Source organism: Balaenoptera borealis (assembly GCF_965194805.1).
Source record: "Balaenoptera borealis genome assembly, chromosome: 19".
Lineage (NCBI taxonomy): Eukaryota > Metazoa > Chordata > Mammalia > Artiodactyla > Balaenopteridae > Balaenoptera > Balaenoptera borealis.
Window position 1 is genome coordinate 68,044,982 of NC_138878.1, and position 25,685 is coordinate 68,070,666.

A 25,685-nucleotide genomic window follows, 5' to 3' on the forward strand; every position below is an offset into this window, starting at 1 on the left:
CCCCTCCCTCATCGTATCTTTGAAAACCTTTCCCTGGAAGCCTTTGGGGAGTTCGGGTCTTTTAAGCACTAGCTGCCCTGAATTCCTTGCTTGGCACCCTGCAATGAACACTGCACTTTCCTTTACCACAACCCGATGTCAGTAGATTGGCTTTACTGCCTATGGGCAAGCGGACCCAATTTTGCTTCAGTAACAGACTGAAGCTCTGTATTCAGTTTAATGACCTTCAGCATATTTGGTCCAGGACAAGAAAGAAAAGACTTCAGATAGAGCCATGGTAGGGATAATGGAGGAAGAATGACAGGAAATGCAGAATTGCTTGAAAGGGTGAAACTGTGACTCTCGTTCCCAGAAAAACAGCTTTTCTGGCTGTACAGTCAGTGATTCTGTTTGAACCTAGTGAACAACACGTTTCTTCAAACAATATTTATTACTGCATATCTGAGATATTTTCCAATTCTTTTAAGAATCTGAAACCTACCTGAAAAAGAATAGTGATATATCACATTCCATCTTCTGCTGGGACAGTGTGTGATCTTTTAATGGTCAGAGCACGTGTACAAGGGGAGCATCTTGCCCCCAAGACAAATGTGTGGGATTCTAGTCTCTCCTCTTCTTGCTAGGAAGTTATTTATCACTTCACCTCAAATTGCAGCAGCAGTGTCTTCAAAGGGAGTTTAAATTATCTGAGAAAAACACTTGTGAAATGGAAATTACTGAAAGGTATTATTGATTATGTAGTTATTAAAATAAAGCAGCAGAAATAGTTCTAGAAAAGCATATGTGTGACATGTAAAAAAAAAAAAAAGTTAAGATCTTAGCCACGTTTAAGCAAGAGATAGTGAAGTCTGAAAAGCCAGAAAACGAAGCTGAGCCTGTGGCTTTTCTCTCCAAAATGTGCTTCTTTTTCATACTTGAAAACATGGCTCATTAACTGCTTGGAGGGATAGATTGAGACAATCTTTTGAAAGTCTTGCCAGAAACGTGAGAATGAATACGGAAGCTATGTTGTAGTGTGTATTTACTGTTCTAAGAAATGTTCAGTGAGCACCTACTGGGTTTTAGGCACAATTGTAGGTGAATGTGACACATGTGGAATAGGTTTGTCAGCTGCTCTGTGTATGCAGGAATGTTGCATGTTTCCTAAAATTCTGTATTTGTCTATTTAGCATTCATTTATGGCAAGGCCAAACTAATCATTTCTCTCTCTCGCAATTCAGCTTTCACAGACTCTCAAACATATTGTATATTTAATATTAACATTACATATTATAAACACCCCTAGAACAAACCCTAACATGTGTTTTCTCTTCTTGCTAAATAAGGGATGTGTCCACCTAGATATTCTGTGCTGCTTTAGCCATAAAGGCATTGTAGAAATTAAGTAATCTCCACTAAGGAAAAGTAAAAATAAGATAAATTCCCTAAGAAAAGGACATAGAAAATGGACCCAGTGTGTCTAACAGGGACCCCAAATAAAATGGAGTTGGGAGGGAGGGGCTTTCCTCCCCACCCCCGCTGGGCAACTCCACTCTCTGCTTCTTGATTCTAAAATATTTCAAGCGCAATGATGACCCCCTTCTCTCCTTGGCCTAGGGCAGCCCGCCCCCTCCATAGCAGGGCTGTTGAGCCAAGCAGACAGGGCCAAGGGGCCAATCTGGAAAGGCCAGCAGGGGCCTCTCCCAATACTCTTGGGGACAAAATATATTTAATGGTTAAGGGACTCGTCCCAAGTCTGACAGCTAGAGCAGTAGAAAGGGCCAGAGGCCCTCCCACACAATCTTGAACCTACTCCAGGACTGGGGCCTGAGGGTAGTTGATCTGCACCGTTGACTCAGTATAGTTCAGAACTCTGCCATCGCATAGATATTTTTATTTATTTATTTATTGGCCGCACCGTGCGGCACTCGGGATCTTAATTCCCCGACCAGGGATCGAACCCATGACCCCTGCAGTGGAAGCACGGAGTCCTAACCACTGGACTACCAAGGAATTCCCCGGATATTTTTTTTATATATATATAAATTTATTTTATTTATTTATTTTTGGCTGCATTGGGTCTTCACTGCTGCGCGCAGGCTTTCTCTAGTTGTGGCGAGCGGGAGCTACTCTTCGTTGCAGTGCGCGGGCTTCTCATTGCAGTGGCTTCTCTTGCTGCGGAGCACGGGCTCTAGGCACGCGGGCTTCAGTAGTTGTAGCACACGGGCTCAGTAGTTGTGGCTTGCGGGCTCTAGAGTGCAGGCTCAGCAGTTGTGGTGCACGGGCTTAGCTGCTCCGCGGCATGTGGGATCTTCCCAGACCAGGGATCAAACCCGTGTCCCTTCCATTGGCAGGCGGATTCTTAACCACTGTGCCACCAGGGAAGCCCTCCCTGGATATTTTTAAAAGAAAAAAAAAGTTTTCTTTTCTTCCTCTTCCTGAATATATGGTAAAATTCCAAGTCTTCATCACTGCCTTTCCTTTGGAACCACATCTAAAAGAGAGTAGCTTGTCCTACACTGGTCTACAGTTATGGCTAAATTTCCCTGTATTCCTAACTGTTCTGTATATGCTGCATTTAGACTTACTTATGGCAAAGAAGGCATTTTTTTAAATGAAAAAAACTCTCAAGAAATCATGAAGATACATAAAAGCTACATATGCCTAAAAATCTCTGAATTCAGGTCCCATTTGCTGTTACATAGGAGTGAACAGAACTCCCACACCCACCCTTTTTTAATATAATAAAAGGGCCTTAGCATGGTTGCAGCTGTCACCACTACAGTAAGCTGGTTTACAGATGTTTTCCACTGCATATCACAATAAAGAGTACCTTGTGCTATGAAAAAATAAAATAAAATGGAGTCAGGCAGTCATGACAGACCTGGTGTTCAGTCATGTACTCTGTGTTCTTAGAAAAACAATGACCAAAAACTGTAAGGACTTCAGATTCTGCTAAGGGTCCTACCTAGAAAAGTCCCTAAGGAGAAGCTCTGATGACAGCCAATCATCGAAAACTTGAAGTCAAGCTGCACATGTTACTGAACCAAACTTGGGTCCACTTGCCCCATGCACAGTAATGCCAATCTACTGACACTGGGTTGTGGTGAAGGAAAGTACCGGGTTTATTGCAGGGCGCCAAGCAAGGAGAACGGGCACCTTATGCGCAAAAGATCTGAACACCCTGATGGGCTTTCAGGGAAGGTTTTTTAATGACAGGAGAGGGTCAAAGGATGTGTGATCAGCTCATGAACAATTCCTGATTGGTTGATGGTTAGGTAACAGGGTGGTATTTCAGAAATCTCAATTATCAATTATCTGGCTCCAACCAGTCTGGTGGTAGCATGCAGTGAACTTCCTCCACCTGGTGGAGGTTTTAGTATCTGCAAAACAACTCAAGGATATGACTCAAGATATTATCTACAGCCTTTGAGAAGGAACTAAAGGTCCTTGACTTTGTTTCATGGCTAAACTATCATTATTTTGTCTCGCTTGAATGCTTTCCTTTGTTTCTGCATTTTTTTACTTCTCTGATTAAATTTGTTCTTTGGAACTGAAAGAAAGCCTAAAAGGCTAAAGCTTTCCAACAAGTAAGAGGCAGGGGACACAGGGGTGGGGAGTTCTCTTCATGGGAAGGCCATGCAGGGTCCTGCTCCATTTCACAAGGGCTTGTGGTCAAGCTGCAAGGACCATCCATTCCCTCTACAAGTCTCCCAACTGTGGCTTCTGTGGGTTTTGCTTTTAAAAATTCCTCACCCCCTTCACCACCCCTCCCAAACATAGTTTCATTTACAGCTGAAGGTTGGGCATCTCTGGTTTGCAAACCTTGTGAACGATAAGCTGTCCTTTTGCTTTAAGATAACCCTTGGGGCTTCCCTGGTGGTGCAGTGGTTGAGAATTCTCCTGCCAATGCAGAGGACATGAGTTCAAGCCCTGGTCTAGGAAGATGCCACATGCCGTGGAGCAACTAAGCCCATGCACCACAGCTGCTGAGCCTGTGCTCTAGAACCCACGAGCTACAACTACTGAGCCCGTGTGCCACAACTACTGAGCTCACGTGCCACAACTACTGAAGCCAGTGCGCCTAGAGCCCGTGCTCCACAACAGGAGAAGCCACCACAATGAGAAGCCCGCGCACCACAACGAAGAGTAGCCCCCACTTGCCGCAACTGGAGAAAGCCCACGTGCAGCAACGAAGACCCAACGCAGCCATAAAAAAACAAACAAACAAATAAATAAAAGAATGATCTCTGAGAGCTGAGAGAGCCTGTGTACCCCCAAGAGTTACAGTGTTACTAAAAAAAAAAAAAAAGATAACCCTTGATTCTTTTCTGGGATTTTTTCTAATTTAGGAGGGTAGTATGATCCCCACCCTTTACCTCCTGCATGTGACTAGGTTTCATGTGGACATCTGTGGATTGCTGAGACTCTCATTTTTAGGGTGTTGAGAGTTTAGCTAAGCTACTCCATCGTGTTGCTACCTCGGCATCCATTTTGTTTGGCCAAGCAGCCTGCAGGGGCCTTAACCTGACACTTCCCCCTCATGGAATCACATGACCTGTTAGCTATCCCCCAACAATGCTGAGGAATATGGGACATCTTCTTTGGACAAGGGACCCAACTCAGGCTACTGCCAAGTGCCCCTCCTCAAGCTGATTCTGGGAGACAAATAATCTTCATATCCAGGGCAAGGAAATTGGTGAGGTCCTTCAGACTTTCCCAGGAGGCCTCGTGCAGCAATGCAAACTGAACCAAATATGGACTGACAGCTATTCTTTATCCTCTTGCTATTCCCTCCTGAATAGCAAATACAAACTAGAGGTCCCCACAAAATCCGTTCACTGTTTCATTCTGACAGAGCAGGAATTATCTGTTGTCAATCCACAGCATACAGTAAATAGAACCCCACGGGTAAATGTCCCTTAACCAATAAGAACTTTACCATCACAAACACCAGCAGTGTGAGCTGGAGAGTCCTGGGTCGGGTGACTTTGAGGGTGGAAAAATCAACCCAACCATTACAAGTCAATCAAATATACTCACTAAGAAGGGAAATCTCCACAAGCTGCCTGCAGAAGCCAGCTGGAGTCCTCTTGTCCAGAACTGGGTAATATCCCACCCAAAACAATCAGTGGGAAGGGAATGAGATACCCCAAAAGTCAAGAGACGGGTGAGTCCTCCAGATGAAGGGAGGAAGCGTAGCTTCCTGCCTGCTGAGCACTGTAAAGATGATTCATACACACTGCGGCACCCTGCCGTGTGGCAGAGGAGGGAAGGCTAACGTAACAGATACTGGCAACAACTTATTTCTGGCAAGGACTCCAGGCAGGTCTGGAAGTGCAAGGTGTATCATGAAAGCTTCCAATATATGTGGTACTTAAGAGAATCTCCTTAGGGGACTTCCCTGGTGGTGCATTGCTTAAGAGTCCGCCTGCCAATGCAGGGGACGCGGGTTCGAGCCCTGGTCCAGGAAGATCCCATATGCCGTGGAGCAACTGGGCCCGTGCGCCACAGCTGCTGAGCCCGCGTGCCACAGCTGCTGAGGCCCACGTGCCTAGAGCCTGGGCTCCACAACGAGAGGTCACCACAATGAGAAGCCTGCGAACCGCAGCGAGGAGTGGCCCCTGCTTGCCGCAACTAGAGAAAGCCTGTGCACAGCAACGAAGACCCAACGCAGCCAAAAAAAAAAAAAAAAAAAAAAGGTGCTGGACTTAACCTTGAAAAAAAATAAATAAATGTTCTTGGTGACACTTGGGTAGATAAAAGGCAGAATTCTGTGTTACCTAGGGCTTAGAATGAGACAAGGGCATCAGGCGGGGCACACAACGGACTGTACAGGGACACAGTAAGCAACCTGGAGCTGTATGGAGCACCCTATGTATAGCAAGAGGTCTGGGGCTAGCTAGGTTTCTGAGGCTCCCCATGGATGACCTGGCTGGAATAATTTCATGGTGTCAGGGACATAGAGGCTGTCTCCAGTTGCCTGGTATCCTGGCTCTAGGACATAAGGGATGGTGTAAAGCAGTCCAGAGTGTGAGTGCCTGATATAGACAGTGATTGGGTGCGGACTTAATCAGCTGCTCCAAGAGGGGAAATGACTAGCATCAAGCCAGGGACTCAAAACTGGACCAAGACAGTATTTTCATAAAACTATATACCAAAACACTGTGGTACTGTCATAAAGACAAACATTCAGACCAATGAAACAACAGAGTGCCCAGAACTGGAAGCCAATATATTTGATCAAATAATCGACAAGTGTGCTAAGACAATTCAATGGGAGGAGGAAAGTCTTTTTTTAATATTTACTTTTTATTTATTTATTTGGCTGCGCCAGGTCTCAGTTGCATCACGTGGGATCTTCGTTGAGGCATGTGGGATCTTTTAGTAGCGGCATTTGAACTCTTGGTTGCAGCACGTGGGATCTATTTCCCTGACCAGGGATTGAACCTGGGCCCCCTGCATTGGGAACGTGGAACCTTAGCCACTGGACCACCAGGGAAGTCCTGGGAGGAGAAAAGTCTTATCAACAAATTGTAGGAAAGTGGATATCGGCATTCAAATGAATGAAATTGGACCCTTACCTTACACCACACCCAAAAATGAGCTCAAAATGGATCAAAGACCTAACAGTAAGATATAAACCCATAAACTCTGAGATGAAGACAAAGGAAAAAAGCTTCGTGATCCTGGATTTGGAAATAACTTCTTGGCATTGACACAAAAAGCATAGGAAACAAAAGCAAAACTCGATAAAATTACAAACTTCTGTGCAAAGGACACAATCAACAGAGTGAAAAGACAACCTATTGAATGGAAGAAAAACATTTGCAAATCATATATTTGGTAAGTATCTAGATATACATAAAGAACTGCTACAACTCAACAATCAGAAAATAACCTGATTTTAAAAGGGGTAAATATAGACATTTTAAAAAAGAATATACAGGACTTTCCTGGTGGCTCAGTGGTTAAGAACACGCCTGCCAAGGCAGGGACACGGGTTTGAACTCTGGTCCAGGCAGATCCCACATGCTGTGGAGCAACTAAGCCCGTGCGCCACAACTACTGAGGCTGCTCTCTAGAGGCTGCGAGCCACAACTACTGAGCTTGCGTGCTACAACTACTGAAGTCCGTGCCTACAGCCTGTGCTCCGCAACAAGAGAAGCCACTGCAATAAGAAGCCCACGCACCTCAACGAAGAGTAGCCCCCACTCGCTGCAACTAGAGAAAGCCCATGCAACAACGAAGACCCAACACAACCAAAAATAAATAAACAAATAATTAAGTAATTTAAAAAAAAAGAATATACACAAATGGCCAAGAAGTATGTGATCATTAATCATTAGGGAAATGCTAAATAAAATCACAATGAGACACTACACATTCATTAGGATAGCTACTACTAAACATGAAATGGAAAATAAAATTATGTTGAAGAGGATGTGGAGATACTGGAACTCTGTGGACCTTTGATGGGAACATAAAATGGTACAGCCAATAAAGGAAACAGTTCAAAATATTAAAAATAGAATGACCGGGACTTCCCTGGTGGCACAGTGGTTAACAATCTGCCTGCCAATGCGGGGGACATGGGTTCGAGCCCTGGTCCGGGAAGATCCCACATGCCGCAGAGCAACTAAGCCCGTGTACCACAACTACTGAGCCTGCGCTCTAGAGCCCGCGAACCACAACTACTGAGCCCACGTGCTGCAACTACTGAAGCCCACGCGCCTAGAGTCCGTGCTCTGCAACAAGAGAAGCCACCGCAATGAGAAACCCACGCACCACAACAAAGAGTAGCCCCGCTCGCCATAACTAGAGAAAGCCCGTGCGCAGCAACAAAGACCCAATGCAACCAAAAATACATAAATAAAATAAATAAATTAATTAAAAAAAAAATAGAATGACCATATGATCCAGCAATTCCACTTCTGGCTATACACCCAAAAGAATTGAAAGCAGAATCTCAAGGAGATATTTGTGCAGTCATTCTCACAGCTGCACTCTTTACAACAGCTAAAATATGGAAACTAGGGAAGTGTCCATCAATGGATGAATGCATAAGGATGTGGTATATGCATACAATGGAGTATTATTCAGCCTTAAAAAGGAAGGGAATTCTGAAACATGACACATGATAGATGAATCTTGAGATTATTATAACTGAAGTAAGGTATTCACAAAAAGACACAAACTGGGGACTTCCCTGGTGGCGCAGTAGTTAAGAATCCGCCTGCCAATGCAGGGGACACGGGTTCGAGCCCTGGTCCGGGAAGATCCCACATGCCACAGAGCAACTAAGCCCGTGTGCCACAACTACTGAAGCCTGTGCACCTAGAGCCCATGCTCCGCAACAGGAGAAGTCGCCGCAATGAGAAGCCCGTGCAGTGCAACGAAGAGTAGCTCCTGCTCACCGCAACTAGAGAAAGCCCACGTGTAGCAACGAAGACCCAATGCAGCCAAAAATAAATAAATAAATAAATAATAAATTTTTAAAAATCACTTAAAAAAATAAATTAAATACATAAGATAGCAAATTTTACGTATGTGTGTTTTAACACAATAAGAAGGAAAAAAAAAAAACCCAAAAGTACATAATATGTACTTCACAGCGCCAATCAGAGCAGACTTTTGGCTGAAGTCCTTTCCCCATTTGCTTTCTTCATAATTTTTTTCTCTAGTGTGAATTTTTTGGAGCCAAATGAATGAGAGTTTTGGCTATAGACTTTCCAACATTCACTGCACTCAGAAGGCATTTCTCCAGTGTAAATTCAACAATGTTTAATGAGGCCAGAATTATATGTAAAGAAGTTCCCATATTTGCTGTTCTTTTTTTTTTTTTTTGGCTGCGTTCAGTCTTTGTTGCTGTACGCGGGCTTTCTCTAGTTGCTTCGAGCAGGGGCTACTCTTCTTTGTAGTGCGCAGGCTTCTCATTGAGGTGGCTTCTCTTGTTGCGGGGCACCGGCTCTAGGAGCACGGGCTTCAGTACTTGTGGCACGCGGGTTCAGTTGCTCCGAAGCATGTGGGATCTTCCCGGACCAGGGATCGAACCCGTGTCCCCTGCATTGGCAGGCGAATTCTTAATCACTGCACACCAGTGAAGTCCCCCACATTCGCTGTTCTTATAAGACCTTGTATCAACATGAACTTGCTGGTGTGTAACAAATCTGGCGTTTTACTACAAAAATTTCTCACATTAGCTGCACTAATAAGGCCTTTCTCTAGTGGGATTTGTCCAATGTCTAATGAGTGTGGAGCTGCAACAAAAGAATCTCCTACATCAAAACACTCATAAGGCCTTTCTCCAGCATGAATTCTCTGATGTCTAATGAGTGACATGGTACCTTCACACACACATAACCTGACACATATACTTGAGATGTTTTGCAGAAACTTAGACACCCACCCAGGTGGAGGATGTTGACCACAACCATTATATTCCAGAAACATCACCCTCTTACCTCAACACCAACCAATCAGAAGAAAGTCCACGAGCTGCACCCCTCAACCCTCTAAATGCCCGTCCCTAAAATCTGTCAGGAAGTTTGGGTCTTTTGAGCTAGAGCTGCTTGTTCTCCTTGCTTGATACCCTGCAATTAACACTGTACTTTCCTTCACCACAACCCAGTGTTAGTAGATCAGCTTTGCTGCACAGTGGGTGAGTAGACCCAAGTTCAGTTTGATGGCAGACATTAGACATTTTTAAAATATCTGCTACCTACAGCCTTGCGGTCTCAAGAGTTCCCCTTGTAACTACGCAGACATTTCCAACTCCAATCAATCCTTGCTTTACAAGCACCCTTACTTCATGACAGCTCCAATTATAATTCTTCACAAAGAATTTATGGAACTAACCGTGGCCTTCCGGTTTTTGCCTTTATAACCTTCCTCCATTTTGTAGTCCATGGGACCACAATTTTAGTGCTTCTCAAAACTGTGTCTCCCAGGCTGCAGTCCTAACAAGCCCCAAATAAATGCGTCTTAATTTCAATCAGATATTCATTTCTGAAATTTTGGTTAACACTCATAACACGTAAAAGTATTATGTAATTGATTATGTTGTCATTAATTTTTACTGTCCATCTCCTTTGACCGGAAAGTCAGACTCATGAGGGCAGGGATCTTTGTCTCTTTGGTTCTTGATGGGTCCCATGCAGCCAAAATAGTTCTTGGAATGGAGTAGGCACTTAATGAGTGCTTGTTAAGGATGGTATAAATATGATGGCACAGATGCCCTGTTTGTTCTTAGCATTCTGGCAAAGATATCTGCTCTCTCTATGTCACCCTTCAAGCTGGCATTGTTTGGTATACTAAAAAATGATTTGAATAAATAAATGATAAATCACAACTTGGAGAGCTATATCCACAGATTAGCCAAGTTTCCTGTGTAACTACGTGCTCAGCTTCATTCCCTCATTCTCAGACTTCAGTGTTCCTTCAGTCTTCACTGAGATCCTAACCTCGTTCACATGGCCAAGAGCTATTTTGGCCACCACTTTTGAATAACTAAATAATGATTGATTTCAGCAATTTCAACATTTCACAAATATTTTCCTGAGATAAGCTCAACTCTCCATGCATTTTCACTGCACTTGCAGGTGAAATTATATTGACTCCCCAGCAAGGAAAGGAGATCATGTAATCCAATCCTTTATCTCTGGGTTCAGATGCCCCCTTTCCGAATAAGCTATGAGTCACTCTCCAGACAGAAAGTTGCATATGGTAAGTCCCTCTTCTTTTCAGATAGGTAGATCTTAGCTTCTAGAGAAGAACTGAATACATATTAAAATGTGGAGTAAGAAATATGTGTCGGTTCCTGAATGGGACAGTGTAACAGGCTTTACGTTTTTTTGTGACGGAATCAGAGACACAGCGCCTGGTCCACCTGCTTCTGGCCGCCCCATATCCTTCCTCTGTCTTGCCCGGCATGGCCCTGTATGAAGTCTTTACTTTCTTGACCCTGACCTAACACAGTGAGGCTCATAAATTGAGTCTAAAGCTTCAGCCTACATGTACTGGAAGATCAACAAGACAATGTTTATTGGACTCCAGCTCAGCATGGATGCACTTTGTGTCTGAGCGACAACCCGGAATCATATGCCCATTTGGTTTTGCCGGTTTGGGGAACATCTGAAATATTAATGTCACTGTACCTCTCTGTGATCAGCACAGACTACATTTCAAGGAAATCTGGGTGCGTCCCCTTTAAGAAACGTGAAACCCCGCCCCGTGCTCACAGCCTCTGTACTTCCCAGCAACCCTCCGGGTGAGGCGGAACATTTCCCTGGAGGTTGGGGGGCACCGCCTCTTGCCGGGGACGGGAGCGTTGTGAACTACATTACCCTGAAAGCACTGCGCCGCGCGTCAGCGGCACTGGACCAATGAAGACTCGGGCAGAGGCACTTCCGTCTGGAGGACGGCGTTTGGGCGGGCCTTCCGGCGTGGATCGCCGGCGACATTTTGTAAACTCGGATCTGGTCCCTGGTGGTGAGGTTGAGGACGCTGGTCCAGCCCGAGATCAGGGAACCAGGAAGCTGCTGTGCCCGCTGCTCTGAGGCGGGTCTGAGGCTCGGTGTGGGCGCTATCCGGCCTGACTCTATCGCGGGGCCGGGACGGGGGCCGCCGCGCCCGGGACCCACCTTCGCACACAGACTCCCTTGGCGGCGGCCGCGCTGATGGGTCTGATTCAGGTAAATGCGCCCTCAGGGCCCTCCCCCAACTCTTCTCATTCTGCACTGTTTCTGATCTTACCAATTTTTTCTTGCGCGTGTCCTATATTTATATTTATTCGTGCCCCCAAACCTTGGTTTTCCGGATTTTAAAATATGACCTGCGTGGATAAAAATTGCACAGAACTTACACATGCAGTTGAATAAGCAGCTCTAAAATTAGTATCTGTTAAGCGCTGAGGTCAAAAAATGCGACCCCAGAAGCCGCCAGTGGGGTCCTTCAAAACAATTATACCCATCCCCCCAAAGTTATTGTCTGTTGTTTAAAGTAAGCGTTTACTTGCTTTTCTTGATAGTTTTGCCAACTATGTGGAAAATATTTGACGGCTGCAGTTTAGTTTCGGTTGCTTGTTTTAAAACTTAATGAATGGAATCATATAAGTATTATGTGTTTTTCTTCATTTGCACAATATGGTGTGACTTTATCCATGTTTTTCATGCAGGGTATCCATTTTCCTTTTTGTGCAGTATTCTGTAGATATGAATACATGAGTAAAATGTCTGTACGTTTTCCTGTTGAAGGCCTTTTTTTGCCTATGGTTTTTTTGTTTGGGTTTTGTTTGGTTTTTTTTTTGGTTTGCTTTCTGTATCTATAAGCACTAGTACTGTAGCCATACTTGCGATGTGTTCTGGAGTATATAAAGCACACATCTGTCTAGTTTATATGTTAAAATTTTTATTGTATTTAAATTAACGTTTCCACTTACTCATCTTGTTTTGCTCCGTGTTACTAATTTTAACTTAGTTCTTTGAATGAAAATTATACTTAAGCTATTTCACAGTTATATTTTGACACACACTTATGCCTTACATAAACTTACTTTTTTACAGTCCACACACACAGAGGATTTTAGTGTTTTAAGAGATTGTGCTCTTCCACTAATATTTATTTTACTGTTAAATCATTTTCCTCTGGTGATCTTGTAAGAGAAAATGATTAAAATATTTTGTTAAAATACTTGTTTTAAGGGGGCTGAAAAGAATCATTGTAAGGATAAAAAGTCATAATGCTTCAAAACCCTAGCAGGATATTAAGAGCTCAAGAAGATATTTCCATGTCTCTATAATGAGGATGGAATAGAGGTCAGGTCCTATAGCTTGTTTCCTTTCTCTTAAATTTAAAGAGTCCAAAATGAGGTCCAGTTATCCCCAACTGCTGGAGGCCAAGCACTTTTACTGATTCTAGGAACAACCCCTTTATCAGAGATTCATTTTGAATGCATAGTCAGAAAATGGTGGTTCTGTTCTCTTCCACAGGAGAGAAAAGCATGTAGGAAATTACAGATAATCTGTCTGAATATTTATGGAAAATTTAACACCAAAGAATATGGATAAGTATTAAAAGTACATATTCTTAAATTATACAATGTTATAGTGATTTCAAATCGGAATTTAATCTATGGATTATGTAAGCTGGAATTTTATATAAAACAATAATTTTTTAATATAACCAGAGTAAAATTTGAAAAGGAAGTATAAGAACTCCTGGCCACCTGTTAGGGGCAGCTACAAGCTATGGGAAGAGAAAAATCTGTTATTGGCAAGGGACAAACAGAAAAAGGGAAACAAATGGAAGTGTCAGAAACAGACATGTACATAAAATGAGACTAAATTTTGATATTTATGGGTCAGGGCTTTAACAGTGCTATATGACCTGCCAACACCACTTCCTCACCAACACGATCCCTTATTCTTCTGGCTCACTGGGCTCCAGTCACACCATCCTCGTGGATGCTGCTCAAACACACCAGGCATGACTCTGATAGAGAGGATTTTCACCTGTTTGTCCCACTTCTGGAAAGCCTTTTCTCAAGTTATCCACGTGACTTTATGGCACAACTCTATAACATTTTCTGCCCTCTTTTACATGCTTTATTTTTCCCTTGAGCATTTATCCTTGCCTTCAGTATTAAACGGTTCACTCATTAATCTTCTTTTTCAGCTATGTTGCTGATGGGAATTAAAGTTACATGGCCCTGCTCTTCCTACAGGTTCCACATTCAGCAGAACCACTTATGGACACTGCACTGGTGAGTGTCAGGTGTCCTGGAACTCTTTTGCTGCCACCCTTCCTGGCCTTGGTATCTCAAGACCTTAGAGAAACCCTAAACCCAAGTTTCTAAGTCCAGGCCAGAGGTTATATGGACAGATACCCATTTTTGGCAGCCAGTGGACTGAGATGTGAAAGGTTGTCTTAGGTACAGGGGTTAGTATGTACAAATGCTTGGGGATGAGAGTGAGATGGGAGTGTTCTAGGACTTCTAGGTCTCTCTTAATGTCTGGTGAGGATGGAGAGCAAGGGGGTCGGAGTCAGGCCTAGAGTGGTACTTTGAGAAGTTGCACCTAGAATGGTACTCTCAGAAGTCTGTTCTGAGAGTGATAGCAGCCATGGTATATTTGAAACAGAGAAGAAAAGTGATCTTACTTAGGATTTAAAAGGCTACCCCTGGGTGCAGAGTGCAGAACAGACTGGGGGAGAGGAAGACAAGGAGATAATCAAGGAGGCTGTTGCAGTCATCCAGATAAGCATTGGTTGTGGCTGGACAGGGTGGGTGGATGTGGAGGTAGGAGAAACACTTGACTTCTGGATTTGCTTTTAAAGTAGGGGCTGACCAGGTTTTCTAAGGTGGAGGGGTCACAGATGACTCCAGTTTTTTCCCTTTGCATCTGGAAGTGTGGAAGTACCATCAAACTGAGATGCAGAAGTCAGTGGTAGGAATCCTTTTTAGTGAGAGTATTAGGATTTGGGTTTTGGCCATGTTGAGTCTCAGCTGTTTCAGTGACTCCCAAGTATAGGAGACAAGTGGACAGCTGAACATGCAGATCTAGAGTGCTGGGGGAGGCTTCAGGATGCATTAGGGGACAAGGGAGGAGAGGGGGGCTGTGGGTGTCACAAAGACATTCAAGGAACAGGACTGATCATCAGTGGCACAGAAGGGGGTGGTGAAAGTCCAGCAGGTGGCCCAGGTTTTCATGGGAGAGTGGCTGTGAAATTGATGCAAAGGGAAAGCAGAAATGGAGGTGAAGTGATAGCAAAGTCAGGCTGCTGTTATTTCTCCTCCTATGCACTCACCAGGCTTTTGTGGTGGAACTTGGGGAGTTTCTGTCAGATGAGTTTACCTTAGGTGTGTCAAGTGGGTGTGGATTTTAAATGGGTGTTATATGGACAAGGTTCTAATTGGTGAAGAGACATAGTGAGGAACACAGAAGTGGAACCAGACCAGGGGTATTTAGATCTGCATGTTTTGACCGAGGTTAAAGTCAGGAACAAGGCCTGGTGGGGAAGCCTTCAGAACAGGGCTGGGGAACCGCCAGTGGAGAGTTGGGGTACGGTGGGATCCTGTTGCATTGGCAGGCACTTTCTGATGCTGTGTGCAGAAGGGTATGTGAGGAGCCAGGAGACATGCCAATTTCGTGGGCCGGGTGGTGGTGATGGGGATCAGATGTATGAGGAGTTAGGCAGTGAGTAATATGCATGTGGGGAAGGTGTGTGACCAAGATGCCCCAGGGCCCTCATACCAGGAGTTTGAGAGGACGATGAGCCCAAGTTTGTTTGTGTCTAGGAGACGTGATCCTGGGGACTCTCAGGCTGTTGTCTCACAGGAGAGGGAGGGGGCCCTGCATACCAGGCCCACAGCTTAGATGGCATCTATCTGTCCACCTGCCTGTTGCTGCTGAGAGTTGTACCTAGTGCTCAAGGAAGCATGAAGAGTTATTCGGTACCAGTGCCCTCTGAGTTAGGGAGCTGGGGAGGATGATGAACCCAGAGTGAGTATGGGTTAGGGGTACTTACAGGATCCTGGGGAGAGAGACTGCTTATGGAGACATCTGTCCCTGTCATCACAGGGCTCTGTGACCTTTGAGGACGTGGCTGTGTACTTTTCCCAGGAGGAATGGAGGCTTCTTGATGAGGCCCAGAGATTCCTGTACCGTGATGTCATGTTGGAGACCTTTGCACTTGTTGCATCATTGGGTAAGGCCCTCACACCTATCCCAGCATCCTGGGCAGGTCTCTGCCTTTCCCCTTTTTTCCAAAGGCAAGTCTGTTTTTTCACAGCTAGACAATGGGCACATCTCTATTACTGCTTCCCTGTCATCTGTGCTGTCGGTGCTAAGGCCGAGTGTGTATATGACCTCCTTTCACAAGTAGCCCTAATGCCAAGTGCTCTGAAGTTTTTTCATTGAAGGTTTTCTGTGTCAAATGACTTGGAATTAGTCCAGCGGGTTTCATTAGTCTCAGCCACTCCCTGCTAAGTTGACTGTAGACCCATGCCACCTCTGTACTCCAGGTTCTGCCCTTTTCTGGCTGTCATTTCCTGGGGCCTGACTGTACCAGGAATTGCTCGGACCCGACATGGTCACTGTTTGTGGGGTCCACCTGGCTGTTGCTAATGATATTCTTCTCAAAGATTCAATATGGGATACTGTTTTTCTTTCCTGAGATTGTTTTGGAATTGATTGCCCTTGTGGGCCAGTACTGACCGCTCACCTGTCCTGTCTTTCCCTTAGGACTTGCATTTTCTAGGTCCCATGTTGTCCAAGTGGAGCTGGGAGGAGAACCCTGGGTACATGACAGAGTGGACATGATTCCAGGCACAACATGAGGGGCTCAAAGTGAGCCTGGGTCTGGTGATTGGCATCAGGGGAAGGATGTGATATTATGGTTGGATTCAAGTCATATCAGGAACATGTCCTGTGCCCAGCACTGTTTTGGTGCCAAGGACAGTGACTGTGTACCTCATTTCTGTCTTTCCTACCCATTCTTGACACTTTACTCCTGTCGTATCTACTCTGACTTCGAACCCAGGATTATCCCTTGCTTCTCTGTCTTCCACTCCACATTGGTCCTCTCCATCCTAACTCCTCTTTGCTTTTCAATATTGGCCTACACTTAACGTGTCATGAGTTCTGCACCTATCCTCAAAATAGTCCTTGAACACCAGCTACTCAGTGACAATCGGATTTTGCTGGGCCTGGACACAGCTTTCCATACAGCACACATGTGTCACCAGCAACCAAGGCCCTGGTGAAAACCGTTCCTGGAGGAGTGAGTGGTGGACCCCAGCTCCTCTGTGTGCTCGACCCCATCCTTGTGTCTTTTGCATGGTGAGTCCTCCCTGTTCTGTGACGTGGAGAGGCCCAGTCCTGCACAGCTGCCCTTTCCTTACCTGCCCCCAGCTCCCTTGTCCTGAAAACAGTCCCATGGATTATTTCCTTGGTATGTCAGACACATATTTGATATTTGTGATGGGGCTGCCTCCTTCTACCAAAATCTACATGAAGTTCATCCATATGTCTGTGCTTTCAGGTTGTTGGCATGGAGCAGAGGTCAAGGAGACACCTTCTGAGCAGAATGTTTTTGTAGAAGTGCCACGAATAAATACTTCAAAGACAAACCTGTCCACCCAGGAGGCCTATCCCTGGGAGAGGTGTAGCCCGGACTTAGAAGGTGGTTTGCATCCAGCTGAGGACCTCGGAACAAACCCTGGCCAGAAACTGTGTGGGTCAGGTGTGAAATTTCACCAGCACAGTGGAAAGAAACTCTTTAGAAGAGACGTGGGTAAGGCCTTTATGAACAGCCACACAGTCCATGCATCCAAGAAGTCTTCCACATGCCAGGAGGCTGGGAAGAATTTCCCTGGTAGCTCTAGCCATCTCCAGCACCAGGTCACTCCACAAAAGGACGCCGAATGTGTGGAAGCCTTTCACAATGAACAAAGGCACTATAAGTGCAGTGAATGTGGTAAAGCCTTCTGCCGCAAGTACAGGCTTGCTCAGCACCAGAGAGTCCACACTGGAGAGAGGCCTTATGAATGCAGTGAATGTGGGAAAACCTTCAGCTATAAACACATACTTATTCAGCACCAGAGAGTCCACACTGGAGAAAGGCCTTATGAGTGCAGGGAATGTGGGAAAGCTTTTAGCAACAAACCCACACTTGTTCGGCACCAGCGAATTCACACTGGAGAAAGGCCTTATGAGTGTAGTGAATGTGGGAAGTTCTTTAGCCAAAGCTCCAGCCTCAGTGAACATCAGAGAATTCACACTGGATCACGGCCTTATAAATGCAATGAATGTGGAAAATTCTTTACGTCCAACTCCAACCTAATTAAACACCGGCGAGTTCACACAGGCACAAGGCCTTATGAGTGCAGTGAATGTGGGAAATTCTTTAACCAAAGTCCCAGCCTCATTAAACACCAGAGAATCCACACTGGTGAAAGGCCATATGAATGCAGTGAATGTGGGAAACTTTTTAGCCAAAGCTCTACTCTCATTAAGCACCAGAGAGTTCACACTGGAGCAAGGCCTTATAAATGCATTGAATGTGGGAAACTTTTTAGCCAAAGCTTTGGCCTCACTCAACACCAGAGAATTCACACTGGAGAAAGACCATATGAGTGCACTGAATGTGGAGAATTCTTTAGCCAAAGCACCCAACTTACTCAACACCGAAAAGTTCACACTACAGAGAGGCCTCTTGAATGTAGCAAATGTGGAAAAGTCTTTAGTCAAAGGTCTGCTCTGACTCAGCATCAGAAACTTCACAGCCCAGACAGACCCTTTGAGTGCAGCAAATGTAGGAAAGCTTTCAGCCGAAGGTCTAACCTCATTCGTCACCAGAAAGTTCATACTGGAGAAAGGCCTTCAAATGAGATGAGAGCAGCAAATGAGCTGTCTCCTTAGTTAATACATCATACTGAATAGACTCTGTGAGGGAGTCATCAACTGGAAGTTGAATGCCATACATCTGAACAGCCCTAGTGTGTAGATTGCCTTTGAGTACCAGGTTCATATGAAGCTTTTAAGGAGCTACACTCTACTTTCTAACCTGTGCAGGGCCCTTGCCAGACTAATGTCAAGTGTGAGTTTCTGTGGTAAAAATCATCTTACCTCTACCAAGTGGCGGTCGCCCCAGTGTGATCAGGGTAGGTAGACCTCTGTGCTCTCGCATCCTGTGGAGGGAAGCATGAGTAGCCTGAGCACTTGGGTGTTGTCATTCTCTTGTGTCTAACTGACTAGGCCATGGACTTAACCAGCTTTGACCAAGGTGACCCAGTCTGGGTTCTGCTGGTGGCTTACAGAGGTTTACCTTTTTCAGTGGCATTATTTCATGTCATACTCAGGATGGATTTTTCTAGCTCTATGTCACCTGTTTGGGAACTTTGTATACCTCAGTGGGGATAGTATCATGGCAGAGAATAGTTTTCATTGCAGTTTGTGTCTAATTTGCATTGTTGTCCAAGGCCGCCTGCAGGGTTTTGTGGGAATAATGTTGTGACCTGGATATCAGAATTTTTGGTGGGTCCTGATGTCACCCTGAGATGAGGACAGTTGTGAGAACCACCACTGTTTTTTGGAGCAGCATGAGTTGTTCTCTTTTTCACATAGGATGTCACATCATACCCCCAGTACTGTTCAAGAGAAGAAGTTCTCTAAGTCCAGCTGGAAAAGAGCCATGAGCCATAATGTCCACAACGTGGTAGGCTGGTGTTGCTGAGCGTTAGATTAGAGACATCAGGTGGGAACCATATTTGGTACAGAAACACTCAGGGAATTAATAGGGAGTGAGAGACAAGCAAACAAGTAGGGAAGAGCCTTTTCTAAAGCTGCATCCAGTAAAGCAACTGTACTCCGATAAAAAGAAAAATTGCTGTAATTTGGGATCTTTAGGAAAATTAAAAAGTTGCATCCACAAACGTACAGGGATTATGGCCATTTAGGATAAAGTTTTTGCAGAAATCCTTAGGAGGTACAGAGCTGTTTCTCTTCTCTTGAGGTCCAAGTCAGTGTCAGACTGAATACTGTAAAGGTTTTAGGATCCCATAGCATCTCCAAATTGTTTATCTCAAGGCCGTTGCTGCACAGTGCAAAAAAAAATGAAAGTGGGGAAATCATGTAGTCCTGGCATGTTTGTTTATGACTCAGGAAGAGGTTCTGGATAACTCAAGTAGAAACACCTTTCATTGCTATAAAGACGGGTGTCTTTATTGCTACTGTGACAGAGTCCCTCCCATGAGACAAGAAGAGCTGATGGAGTTAATGTGTTGGTTTCCAGAGTTCTACTTTTCCAAAAAGGAGATTCAGATTTTTATGTGAAGCCAATTTTTATTAAAACTTAATCAAGCTACATAGTTGGTATGCACTGAACTGAATATACTTAAAATGTACAGCTTGGTAAGTTTTAGTATGTGTAAAATCACAGAACCATCATTATAATAACAAACATCCATCAGTTACATATCTACCTTCTGACATCTCTCCATGGGCTCCCAGGCAACTACTGTTGACTTTCTTTCACATTCGATTAGTTAATGTTTCCTAGAGTTTTAATATCATTGGAATCTTAATGTGTTTACTTTTGTATTTGCCTTTTTCTCTCATGGTGCATAATTATCTTGAGAATCATCCAAGTTGCTGATGTGAATAGTTCTGTTTTTTTTTTTTTTTCTTTTTGCCATGCTGCAAGGCTTGTGGGATCTTAGTTCCCCGACCGGAGACTGAACCCAGGCCCTGAGCGGTGAAAGCACTGAGTCCTAACCACTGGACCACTAGGGAATTCCCTAATAGTTTATTAATTCCTGAAAAATACACTGTTTGGATATACCACCCTTTGACTGTTTATCCATTCATCTGTTAAAGGATGGGGTTTTGTGGTGTGTTTCTGGTTTGGCTATCACAGATAAGCTTATTATGAACATGTACATAAAATCCTTTATATGAATATATGGTTTCATATTCTAAAGTGAATGACTGTACCGTTTTGCATTCCCATCAACGGTATGGGAGCATTCAAGTTCCCCTATATTTTTCACCTGTACTTGGCTGTTATATTAAATGTATTAAATATTAACCTGTTTTAAAAGTGTGTAGAGTTATCTTGCTGTGGTCTGATGGCATTTCCCTAATGGTTCATCATGCTGAACGTTTTTAATGTGTTCATTTGCCAGCTGTGTATCTCAGATGTTCACAGTAGTTATTTTCCAACTGGTAGTGAATGTTGGCTGATATTTCCCTTTTTATAATAACTAAGAAGACAATAAAAGAAATGTGTTAGAACTTGACTTTTCTGAAGTTACTTTGCTGGGTGGAATGTTTGTGCTATTCCCACCGTACAGTCCTCATTAACTTATTCTCCATTACTTTTTTTAAAAAATTTTTATTTATTTGTTTATTTATTTATGGCTGTGTTGGGTCTTCGTTTCTGTGCGAGGGCTTTCTCTAGTTGCGGCAAGTGGGGGCCACTCTTCATCGCAGTGTGCGGGCCTTTCATTATCGCGGCCTCTCGTTGGGGAGCACGGGCTCCAGACACGCAGGCTCAGTAATTGTGGCTCACGGGCCTAGTTGCTCCGCGGCATGTGGGATCTTCCCAGACCAGGGCTCGAACCCATGTCCCCCGCATTGGCAGGCAGATTCTCAACCACTGCCGCCACCAGGGAAGCCCTACCTTTTCTTTTTAATTGATTTTTGGCTGGGTTGAGTCTTTGTCGGTGGGCGCGGGCTTTCTCTAGTTGGCGGCGAGCGGGGGCTGCTCTTCGTTGTGGTGCGCAGGCTTCTCATTGCGGTGGCTTCTCTCGTTGTGGAGCACGGGCTGTAGGCGCGGGCTTCAGTCGTTGTGGTATGCGGGCTCAGTAGTTGTTGTTCACGGGCTCTACAGCACAGGCTCAGTAGTTGGGGCGCACGGGCTTAGTTGCTCTACAGCATGTGGGATCTTCCCAGACCAGGGCTCGAACCCGTGTCCCCTGCATTGGCAGGCGGATTCTTAACCACTACGCCACCAGGGAAGCCCTCTAGAACTATTTTTCCCAATTTCATTGAGTAACTACATAATCACTGTTAATAACTTTTTGTAATATTCATTTCAAGTATTTTTCAGAGATAATTTCAACTCCCTGTGCATTCACTGTTGCTACAATTTCAGGTGACTTGATAAATCAGTTCCCATCAAGGAGATGGGATCATGGAATCCCAAACCTTTGTCTCCCGTGTAGGATGCCCCCTTTGTACCCAGGCTTTGAAGGTTAGAAGGTCACAAGCTATCTTGGCAGGAAATGACGTGATAATTCGCTCTCCTTTACGGATAGGTTTCAATCCTTAAACATGCCTGTTTCTGAAAGTCTGCCGATTCCTGAATTCCAGACTTCCCAAAAGCTCATATGAGACCTGCTCTGGCTTTTTTTGGGGTGACTTCCTGACAATTAGAACTCTCCCTTACAGGCAGGCAAACAGGAAGTTCCCTTTTTTTGTTGTTGTATCAGATACCAAGTTCAATTCACTGTTAGTTCACAAGTTTGCAAACCTTTCAATGATTCAACCTGTTAAAACTTAGTTATGAGTTTGGACTTGTGACAAACTGATACACACGTGAGATTGAAAAGGCAATATTTTCTATTCTTGCTGAACTTGCTGTTATCTATATTTTGTATATACTGAAAGAAAAATGCAAAATGCAAATGTAAATTTTGTGATGAATTTCCTGAAGAGTGGATATTCACTAAATGTGGTAAAAGTTCTCTCCGAGGTCTTTGTATGATATGCAGTTGTTCATTCAAAATTGAAAATGATAGACAGATTACTAACAGTTAAGCATGAGAGATGTATGATTTCCTCAACTAGTGTCAAAGCAAGTGAAAAAATAATTTTTAAGACAAATTCAGATTAAGAAGGTAAAATAGTAATAGGAGAAGTTGTAAGGAGCTTCCACACTGAGTATCATCAGTCCTCCAGCTCACACTACTGTTGAGCCTGTGTCTCACTAATCAATGTTCAGTGGACAAAAGGAACAAGATAAACTGGATGTATCCACTGTAGAAGCTATGTTACAACCTATTATGTTTATTGTGGAAGTCCCACTGAGATACTGTCTGCACTGCCTGTCACCGCAGACCCCAGCCTTCCACCAGGTGCAGTACCCACAGATGTCCCTCGTGCCTTGCTGCTCAAGGGCAACTTGAGTCCGTGAAGACGTGGTAAGTCAGCAGTAGGTCTAAACTCTGCTCTGTGTTGAGTTTCGTGGCTTTTCGTTCTCAGTTTGACACCTGGATTTTGTTGTTAGTTCCCTGTTGTTTGAGATACTTGCTGGATCAGGCCATTCCTTTTCATACCTTTTTTGATGTCCTTTGAGTTATGTTTTTTGTTTTTTGGTTTTTTTTTCCTGGGTTGTCTGGACCACACAGGGAAGTCCCGTGTGCCTGTGTTTCTGAATAGCATAACTATCCTAAGGATGATTTGGGCCTTCAGTGGCCACTCTGGGGGACACTTGATTTGAACAAAAGGGTTAATTTGAAAGACACCTTTGAAAATAAAGGAAATAAGAGTTCTCAAGCCCAATGGATAGTGTTTTTTCTTAGTATGCAGAGGACTCCAAATTAAATTCTGAAATAAAAGTTACATCACTAAAAGATTATTTGGCCAAAACTAATGAGCAAGTCGACAAACTTCAGCAGGAACAAAGTAGACTCATTCCCCTGTAAATCCACCCTCTCCTTGTCCTGCAGTAGTCTCCCACATCCAGCGCTCCCACCCCCTTATCCTTTTGATCTCTCTCCTTAGCACCTCTCCCCCTACTCTTTCCCTTGCTCAGACCCCCTACTGTAACCGATCAAAAGCCAAACTGACATTGAGTGTTTGTAGCAAAGTAAGAGTTTGTTGCAGGGCACCAATCAAGGGAGTGGGAGACAAGTCTGACACCCACTGCAATTGTTTCTTTGAGTTGGGGGGTTTTAGAGGAGAGGAACAAAGAAACTGGGGTTAATCGTCTTGTGACGTTTCTTAATCATAGTTTCAGTAATAAGGATGCCTATGCTTTACGAGTCTCTGGTCTGGTGGTCCATGACCAGGAAAAATCGATTGTATAGTAATTTAATCAGTAAAACAAAAGTATTTTTAAACTATAGGAGATTTTCAGACCGACTAGAAAAAATTCCTAATTTCAACAGTTGGAAGTCACAGAGGTACTGATGTTAAGAGCAGCTGTTTCATGTCATTTTACCAATGGTGTTAAACGTGAAGGTGGAGACCTAATTCAAAAATAGAACTTGGAAATAATTAGCCCCGGGACATCCCTGGTGGTCCAGTGGTAAAGAATCCGTCTTACAATGCAGGGGATGCGGCTTCTATCCCTGGTCAGGGAACTAAGATCCCACATGCCACAGGGCAACTAAGCCTGCGCGCCAAAACTACTGAGCCCGCACGCCTCAAAGAAGATCCCGCGTGTGCCGCAACTGAAGACCTGACGCAGCCAACAATAAATAAAATAAATAAATAATAAAATTTTAGAAAAAGAATAATTAGCCCCTTTTGAACTACAAAACCTGGCAGCTCATATTTACAAGACAGGATCTGAAGAAAACATGTGTCCCTGCAGATCAGCAGGGGCTATGGGGCCCACGTCCCAACCAACCACCTATTGAAAAGGACACTTGTAAATACTGTAAATAGAAGAGAAACTGGAAAAAAGAGTCTCCCATCTTATGAAGAAAAACCAAGTTATTTCAAATAACTCACAGATTTTCCCCATTTCAACAGTAACACTTGGACCATTGACTGAAAAATCACAAGCATTCCTCCTGCTCTGGGATACCATCCCTGTAAATTTACTAGAAAGAGACTTACTAAACTACACACTGCTAATTATCCTCTGGGTAAAAGGAGAAATTACAAGAGAAATTTTAAAAACATAAATATTTTGAACCAGATGAAGATAAAAATGCTACATATAAAAATTAATGTGGGAACTTGCCTGGTGGCGCAGTGGTTAAGACTCCGCGCCCCCAATGCAGGGAACCCAGGTTCGATCCCTGGTCAGGGAACTAGATCCCACATGCATGCCGCAACTAAGAGTTCACATGCCACAACTAAGGAGCCTGCCTTCCGCAACTAAGACCCGGTGCAACCAAATAAATAAATTAATTAAATATTTTTTTAAAAACCCCAAATCTACAAACCCATTATCATTCATCTATATAGATGTAAAATACATTAACAAAATATCAGAAAACTGCCTTGCCAACATACACAAAGGATTATACAACATGATCTGGGGGATTTGTCCCAGGAAATGCAAGGTTGGCTTAACATTTGAATATCAATTAATGGAATAAACCATATAATAAAATAAAAGACAATAAGACCCCCCCACAGCCACATGATTATTATCTCAATAAATGGAAAAAACTGGAATGGAGAGTGTAGAAATAGATCCACACAAATACATTCAAGTGGTCTTTGAAAAGGGAACAAAGGAAAAGGAATGGAGATAGAAGTCTTTTCAACAAATGGGCTTTAAAAAGTGATCCAGGGACTTCCCTGGTGGTCCAGTGGTTAAGACTCCACGTTCCCAGGGACTTCCCTGGTGGCGCAGTGGTTAAGAATCCGCCTGCCAATGCAGGGGACACGGGGTTGAGCCCTGGTCCGAGAAGATCCCACATGCCACAGTGCAACTAAGCCCGTGCGCCATAACTACTGAGCCTGCGCTCTAGAGCCCGTGAGTCATAACTACCCAGTAGTTACTGGGTAGTTAACCCAGTCATAACTACTACAGTAGCTGTGTGCCACAGCTACTGAAGCCAGTGCGCCTAGAGCCTGTGCTCCACAACAAGAGAAACCACCACAATGAGAAGCCCCCACACCGCAATGAAGAGTAGCCCCCGTTCGCCACAACTAGAGAAAGCCTGCACGCAGCAATGAAGACCCAACACAGACAAAAATATAAATAAATAAATAAATAAATAAATTTATTAAAAAAAAAAAAAAAAGACTCCATGCTCCCAATGCAGCGGTCCCAGTAGGGGAACTAAGATCCCACATACTGCAATTGAGCCTGTGCACTGCAACTAGAGAAGCCTGCACGCCACAGTGAAGACCCAGCGAGCCAAAATAAAATTAATTAAACAAAAAAATGCTAAGAGATAGTAAAATAGGTAATAAATTATGTATTCTGTTTATAAAATAAATAAACAATAAAAAAGTGAT

At 44.0% G+C, this 25,685-nt stretch overlaps 2 protein-coding genes across 4 annotated transcripts in view; one reads left to right on the forward strand and one right to left on the reverse strand.

Annotated features, from left to right (window-relative positions):
* LOC309617264 (uncharacterized protein) overlaps positions 1-25,685 on the reverse strand; it is a 59,727-nt gene that overhangs the window by 12,569 nt on the left and 21,473 nt on the right. Inside the window, exon 1 of one of the 2 annotated variants that reach the window (XM_082369285.1) lies at positions 11,734-13,644. The exons of the other annotated variant lie outside the window; for it this stretch is intronic. The gene's annotated coding sequence lies outside the window, so the exon portion shown is untranslated. Of the gene's footprint in view, positions 1-11,733; positions 13,645-25,685 lie in introns of those variants that run through there. 2 annotated transcript variants of the gene reach the window in all.
* Positions 11,391-20,776, forward strand: LOC309617278 (uncharacterized protein). Of its 2 annotated transcripts, none has more exons than XM_082369367.1 (4): positions 11,391-11,672; positions 13,703-13,741; positions 15,558-15,684; positions 17,020-20,776. In XM_082369367.1, the coding sequence occupies exons 1-4, from the start codon at positions 11,658-11,660 to the stop codon at positions 18,396-18,398; spliced, it is 1,560 nt and encodes a 519-aa protein (XP_082225493.1). In that variant the 5' UTR covers positions 11,391-11,657; the 3' UTR covers positions 18,399-20,776. The 2 variants fall into 2 exon arrangements, with proteins under 2 accessions (XP_082225493.1, XP_082225492.1); XM_082369366.1 differs by having other exon boundaries at positions 11,392-11,672; positions 13,654-13,741.